This window comes from Microtus oregoni, unplaced genomic scaffold (genome assembly GCF_018167655.1).
Source record: "Microtus oregoni isolate MIOR12 unplaced genomic scaffold, Mior012 000117F_ref0000505, whole genome shotgun sequence".
Lineage (NCBI taxonomy): Eukaryota > Metazoa > Chordata > Mammalia > Rodentia > Cricetidae > Microtus > Microtus oregoni.
Window position 1 is genome coordinate 1,250,183 of NW_024544746.1, and position 7,316 is coordinate 1,257,498.

General features: G+C 48.2%; 1 protein-coding gene across 1 annotated transcript; it reads left to right on the plus strand.

Moving 5' to 3' along the window:
- Nucleotides 1–4,834: 4,834 nt before the first annotated feature.
- LOC121444064 (testis-expressed protein 19.2-like) lies at nucleotides 4,835–5,806 on the plus strand. The gene is made up of 2 exons (XM_041645806.1): nucleotides 4,835–5,037; nucleotides 5,104–5,806. The coding sequence occupies exons 1-2, from the start codon at nucleotides 4,835–4,837 to the stop codon at nucleotides 5,804–5,806; spliced, it is 906 nt and encodes a 301-aa protein (XP_041501740.1).
- The last annotated feature ends 1,510 nt before the right edge of the window (nucleotides 5,807–7,316 follow it).

Consider the following 7,316-nt stretch of genomic DNA (forward strand, 5'->3'; position numbering starts at 1 on the left):
GAAATCCTACGAATCCCCACTGTGGAAATCTCCACCCTGCAAAACTCTGCCCTGAGAAACCCTTCATATAAAACTTGCCTCCTGCTCAGATGCCTGCTGCCTCTCTGTGGAGCACAGGCAGCCACCATCTGTGTCTTTCCCAATAAATCTCTTGAGTGAGGTTTGTTGTGCAGTGCGACCCTGTGGCTCCTCACAGCCAGGATAGATTTTCCCCTCAGAGCCGCAACACTTCCACTGGGGAAATCTTTCCCCTCAGAGTCACAATACTTCCACTGGGGAGATTTTTCCCTCAATACTGTACACCAACACTTGCCTTAAACCATCAGGGACAGCACAGGAACTGTCTCCTACCTGACTTGAAAAGTAAGCAGCATGGACTGATTGTATGGGAAGGAGGGGTATGGCAAAGGTTTTAAATAAAAAAACTCTGTTTTGATCAGTCCCATGCCATCTCTGGAACATCGAATCAAGTGGTAGTGTTTCTATCACCCTAAAACGTTAAAACAGATTCAGCAGCATAGAATGGACACAGAAGCTTGTCTAGCTGAGGCATGGCTTTCCCAGACTAGTGCCAGTTCTGGCGATGCTGTGACTGGATCATGTCTTCAGCTGGTATTGTGGAGGTCCTCTGCAGCAGCTGATCTGTCCTCAGAGTGACCTTGTCTACAACAGCCAGGCTGACAGGAGTTTGTTCCAGTCAGGTTTCTAGTCAAGAACCCAGTCAAGCCTGCATGACCAAGGGAGGTTTCTCTCAAATTTCTGCTCTTCTTGGCAACTTAAGCTACTTATAGAAAGCATTTATAATCAGATGTCATGCCAAACACTTAGAAAAAGCTCGAAACATAGCTAACAATTTTATTACTGGTGAACAAACTTAGTAGTATTGACCAATGTTCACTAGTGTTTAATCCTCCCCAGTGCCCCAGGGGAGGCAGGGACCTCGGGTCTGTCTCAGAGCACCCTGACCTTGGTCCCCCACCAGAAGAGCAGTAACAAAATGCATCTCTGGTCTTTAAGCTGCTCAGCCTTTACATTTTATTATTATAGCCAGGCAGACTAAGACAAGAGGCAAGTCAACAAAAGCATCTAAGAACGAGGGGCTGGGAATGTAGCATAGCTGGTAGAACGCCTGTCTAGTGTACACAGAGCCCTGGGTTCATCCCCAGCACTAAATACCCGAACATGATGGTGTTTGTGTGTGATACCAAGACTCAAGACATGGAGCAAGAGGATCAGGAATTCAAGGTGCACACAGTGTATTGGAAGCCAGCCTAGGGCACATAGAGTTTATTCAAAGACAAAAGAAAGAAAGAAAGCAAAAGAAATCTAAGAATTAATAGAATATAAAGGAAATTAAAGTTCCAAGACAGATATGGAGGCTCTACCTCTCCCTGAAGGACTCAGCAAGGTGTTAAACATTGTTAAAAACCTTTTAAAAGTTAGTGTTAGTGGCAGGCTCATCAAGACTTTTACTGTAAGCTCTGCCTGGGGTGCTTATTTTCCTTAAATAAATGAACATGTTGGGGATGGAGTAGGCAATTTCTTCCATAATATGTAGCTATTGGATTCTGACTGTTTTGAGCAAAAGGACTCTCAGTCAAGTAGCCAGCCAACTACACTTGTGACAGCATAAATGCCTTGAACACGCTGTGTGGATCATAGAGGGCAGCCTGGCTCCTCTAGGTGGCGCTCTAGCAAGGGTGGTTCCAACAACCTGTAGGGGACTCTTTGCTCTCAGGAGCCCTGGTGAACTCTCCATGACCCTGTAGCCATTTCTGCTCAAGCCAGAAGAGAAGCACTTCCTCTGATGGTCTAGCAGAGAGACTGCTGTGATGTGATTGGTGCCAAAAGACAAAGACATGATTGGCTAAAACAAACCCTCATTTGCATGTGAGGCGCACTATGATTGGTTGAAACAAATACTTTCATTAGCATGGGAAGCAACAACTGAGATACCAAACACTGCTTCTCTGGCTAAATAAACAGGTTTGTTCAGGCTTATTTAAGGAGTTGGGGGGATACATGCTGTGTGCCTCTTTTGGTATTGTAGGATTGGGGCCAATAAAAGCTCTCTCTCTCTCTCTCTCTCTCTCTCTCTTTCTCTCTCTCTCTCTCCCTCTCCTTCTCTCGGAGATAGGGTCTCACTGTCTAGCCCTGGTTGACCTTGAACTTGCAATGTAGACCAGCCTTGTTTCAAAGAAACAGAGACCAAGATTTGACTCCCAAATGCTGGAACTAAAAAGCATGTACTGCCACGTCCAGCTTTTAAATTTCTTTATTTTATCTGTATGTTTATGTATGTTTGCATGTTCAAGGGTGTGTGTTCACATATGTGATCGGATGCCAGAAGACAACATCAGGTGTCTTCATCATTCTCCATGGTCTGGTTTGACATAGGGTCTCTTACTGAACATGGATCTTGCTGATTCCTGCAGACATGAACCCCAGAGATCCTTCTGTCTTTGCCCTCCGCGCCACAGTGTTGGCATTACAAGCACTTGCCACCATGCTCAGGATTTTTTTTGCATGGGTTTTGGGGACCAATGGGTGCAAATCAAATGCTTTACCAACTGAGTCATCTCCCAGCTTTTCAAGCACCTGGGGAGTGATCGTTTCTTATCTACTTTAGTAGTGCGGGCTGAGCTGTTAACATGAGGAAAGCAGCCCAGAAGTGGGGGCATGGGAGCAGTGGTATGTAAACTTCTTTTTGGTTGCTGAGATGAATTATCATGACCAAAAGTACTCACAGTAGAAAAAAAATTGTTTTCTCTTATAGACCAAATTGACAGAGGAGAAGGCAACGGGTTGGGGGTAGGGGACAGGATGAACAGGAAGGCGAGAGATACATCTCTAGCTACAAACCTAAAGATGAGAGAGCAAACTGGAATAAGTTGGGGTTAAGAACTCATAAAGCTTCAAAGGCTACTGCCAGTGACACACTTCCTACAGTAAGCATGCATCCCCCTAAACGTTCCCAAAGCGGCCCCACTGGGAATTAAGTGTTCAAATACACAATAATATGGGGACATTGACTCATTCAAATCCCAAAATGTTGACAGTTGAACAGTAAGGCCCAAAGGCAAGACCAAGGAGAGACAGCTGGCCAGTTGAAGCTGAAGAGGAGACAGCTGAGCAGTTCAAGAGCTCACAGACACAAGGTTGATAAGGGAGAGGGGCGAGGAGGAGGAGAGAAGACCACACAGGGCCTGTGAAGAGTTCCAGGTATCTGTCAAGCTCACAACTGAACATAGCAGCTTTCCTTGTCAAACTCCCAGAGAGCAGCACGGTATTCTTCAGGAGGTGAGTGGATAAACAGAGGTATATCCAGTTAACGGAGTATTACTGAACCCTGAGGTGAACCTTGCTTCCTACTGCCTCAGGGCACCTGGGAAACCTAACTGTATGTTCCCAAGGAAGGAAACTGAGATAGTTTCTTGTTGCTTGAGGTCAGCATGTGACATTTTGGATAGGGAAAAACAGTTGCAGAGGCCATGTCAGTGATTCTAGGACCTGGGGAGGACAGAGTGCCAATGGACAAATGTAGGGACAGTGACCTGGTCCCACAGGCCCTGTGCTGATGGGGGCATGTCATGATACCTGTACCTAACCTGGGGGATGTCCAGACTAGACAGTGAGCACCTGCTTGCAGTGAAGACACCCAGAGTGCTGCTCCCAGATTTAAACAAAGAGATGCCAGTGAAGGGCAAACTCAAGAGAAAGGCCACTGGGAATCCTGTATTCTCTGTCTGATTTTTCTAGAAGTCCCAAAAGAATTACAAATAAACTCCAGAAAAATCCCTTCAAAGGTTGTTTAAGAAAGAAAAGACCTGGGGGGGGGGGAGGGGGAATGTATTTAAAACTCAGTTGAGGGTCCAGTGAGCAGTTTCACAAGTTTTCAAGAACTTTTCTTAAAGAGATGGGGAAGAAGGAATCCTCTTTTCCAAACAAGGGAAGCCGCAGGCTCAGGCCTTCGTGTGCCTCAAAGGAACAGTGACCCAGGGACATAGGGCACCTCAAGGCTGCCTACAGAAGGCAGAGGGACACTTGGGTGCGAGCTGGGAGGCAGCTCATGCGCCCTGTGAGCGGGCGCCACAACATATGCACACCTGGGGAGAGGAGACCAGGGTGACTCAGTGCCTTAGCTTCCTGCATTTTGGGGCTCGAGGAAGACAAGTAAATAACTCGAGCATCATGGGTGTTGGCCCTTTATTAGGTCCTGGTGCTGTAGTGGGGCGAGCCTTGGTTCAGTCAGTGTCCATTGGTAGGCTGACTGGAAGCTCAGCCAGGAAGGCAGGAAGGGAAGGGGCTGAGGGGTGGTGGGAACTGGATTGATGGGATGGCCTGCATGGAGAGGGTAGATATTGGTCTGGGTGGGCCTCCTTCATTGGCTGGCCATGCCCATGTGTGAGGTTGTGGTCAGGAGCCCAGAGGAAGCTGCTGTACCTGGGTCTGTGGTTAAATGCTTCCCCAATCCGTTCAAGTGAACAGTGAGAACCAGGGCACCTGACCCCAGCTCTCCTCCCTTCAGTGAGCTCAGCAGTCAGCCTCCAGGGGGCGCCAGACATTACAGCAAGTGTGAATCTGGAGAAGTTTCTGGAATCACAAGACTGTTCACTTCTCCAAGGAGGGAGCCATTGAATTGGCACCAAGTTCTCCCACCAATAATACCCCAGAGCCCACACTACCCTACAGCCCATACTGCACCCCATTTTCTCCCGTTTCTCCTATTCTCGGCTTTTCCCGCCTCTCCCTAGCATCAAGCGGTCTCCAGATCCTGAGAACATCAATCAAGTCTTCCTCTCTCTGGACCATCAGCTGCAGGTAGTTTTTTGCCATGTGTCCCCTAGTCAACGTTCGCCGTGGGGCCAAGGGCATGTCCCGCCTCTATGCGGAATGGCTATACCAGCTTGTCCACGGAGAAGAGATGAAGACCTGCTTTGCTTGCTACAAGGCAGCTTTCCATACTAATAGAATATTGCTGGAGATGGTTTACTGGGAAGAGGAACCGATACAGGATGAGTCCCAGGCGCTCTCAGAGTCAGGATTCAAGCCAGAGGAAAAGTCTAAGCCTGAAGATGAATCTCAACCCAAGGAAGAATCTAGGCCAGAGGAGCGGTCAGGGCAAATCTGTGCAGAAGGTCAAGGACATATGTCTGATGCCGTCAGTGACCAATCAAGTTCTGGCTCTCCGAGTCCAGGCTCTGTAGGGACAGAGCTGGAACCTGAGGAAGCTGTACCCCTGGACCCCGGCGCTGAGATTGATGAGTGGATGCAGGCCCTTCGCTGGAAATTAGGTAACTTCTGTCCCTGCCCCCACCAGTGCACCATCCCCACTCTGTCCTTGTGGGATATTTTCAGTGTGGACCCATCTCCTGAGCAAGCTGTATTGTTAGAGTTGAGCCCCCTTTGGCCAATGGAAAAGGTAGTAGAAACGTGGTTGAGAAAACTGGATTTCAACTTGGTGTTGTCTGGCTCTGGTACCGTCTGCTACTTGCTGTCAATGACTCCTTTATGGGTCGTGATGACCCAAGTCAATCGCTGGCAGGTGTTGCTGGACCCTGATGCCTATTTGCTGGCCCACCTAGAGACTGGACCTCAAAAGCAGACCCTGAACCGCTGGAGGCTGAGCATCCTGGAGTCCTCATGGCTGGGGGTAGAGCTGGTGCCTGCTGACTGCACCCTGCGGAAGGGAGGCTTCAAGGTGCACTCCTACCTGCCCTGGCAGAGTGACACCCCAGAGGTCTGGACCAGGGAGCCAGGGGAGAGGCTGCTTGTCAAAGATATTCAGAAGCTGAGGGACCTTTGAGCTTCCTCTCCTGATCCTTCTTTTTGACTCCAGAGTATCGGAGGCACTGATCCTTAGGCAGCCCCCATTGCACCAGATCCCTGGGAATATGAAGAGCCAGTGATTGCCTGTTCTGAGCCTCAGGGGAACGGTTGGTCCAGAATTTTAGGGGAGCATCTGGGACAGTCTAGAGGCTTTGTGACCTCAGAGGGAAGTCTGGCATGCTTAGAGCAGGAGTTTAGCTGGGCCCAGCTGACTGTTCAGTGAAGGTGAGGACTAGGTTTATGTTAGGTGGGTTGTTCTGTATCGGGTGTCCTGGGTGACTAGTCAGAGCTCTTGTCCAGTATAGGCATGGCCTCCTAGGCTCTGAATGACCTGGTGTTTGCAGTAGTTAGACCCTGTCTTAGGGGGTCAAGATACCAGATTTCAGGCTTAACTGTACAGTGTACTTATACTGTTTAATTTTATTTTCTTCTTTCGCTGTTTCTGTTGAATAAAGTTGGTGTTTTAAATTTTATTATTTGATGTGGATGGTTTTCCCTACACATGGTGTCTTCATACCTGGTACTGCAGCAACCAGAAGAGGCCCTGGAGCCTGTGGTTACCCAGTTATTGGGTAGCTAACTCTCCCTTCCAAACTGGGTCTGTCCCATCTGTGGTTCGCCCTCTCTCCCTCCTGGTGAAGCATCCATCACAGCAAATGCTTTGTTGTTTCGTCTTCATTATTTAATTTTACTTTTATTATTGTGTGTGTTTGAGATTGTGGGTGCACACACGCCACAGTTCACGTGTGGAGGTCAGAGGACAACTTTCAGGAGTTCACTGGATCGCTCAGGTCATCAGGTAGAGATTTTACCTATCGAGCCTTCTCAGTGGTCCTTCAACTCCCCAAACCCCCCTTTTTATGCAGACTCTTTTTGGGTAGATTTTGTATTGTTTTGTTTTCTTTTGTTAAACAGGGTTACTGTGTCTTTTTGGAGCCAATCCTGGAACTTGCTCAGTAGACCAGAATGGCCTTGAACTCCAGAGACCTGGGTGCCTGCTTCAAGGAGTCCAGAATTTTTTGGGTTGAGGAGGATGGGGAGAAAGGGTTTGTCTGGCTCACACTTCCACATTGCTGTTCATCACTGAAGGAAGTCAGGACATGAACTCAAACAAGACTGGAACTGAAGGCAGGTAACACTCTCAACAGCTGAACCACATTCTCTATCCTCACAATCATTAACAAAGAAAAAGAGCAGAAAACTATTAACAGTCACACCTGTGTAACAACCTGCACAGGTAAGAAGGTCATGCACCAGAGAACACTTCAAAGCATCAGGACATAAAATGTGGAGATAAACCCACCTATGGTTTGCACTGGGCAAACATCCCATGTCAATTGCAGATGATGTGTGAGCCTGCAGCCTCCTGATTACTCAGCCAATGAGGAAAGAGGGGAAGAAACCACCTTGCAGGGTTATAAATGCAGGGCACACTCCACTCCCAACACCCCACCCACGTATGTGCACAAGCAGGGGCTTCCTCCTGC

Excerpts from the sequence above, each read along its gene's own strand:
- LOC121444064 (XM_041645806.1), top strand. The coding sequence starts at position 4,835 with ATGTGTCCCCTAGTCAACGTTCGCCGTGGGGCCAAGGGCATGTCCCGC. Across the intron at positions 5,038-5,103 it reads GAGTCCCAGGCGCTCTCAGA|GCCAGAGGAGCGGTCAGGGC; the intron begins GTCAGGATTCAA and ends GGAAGAATCTAG.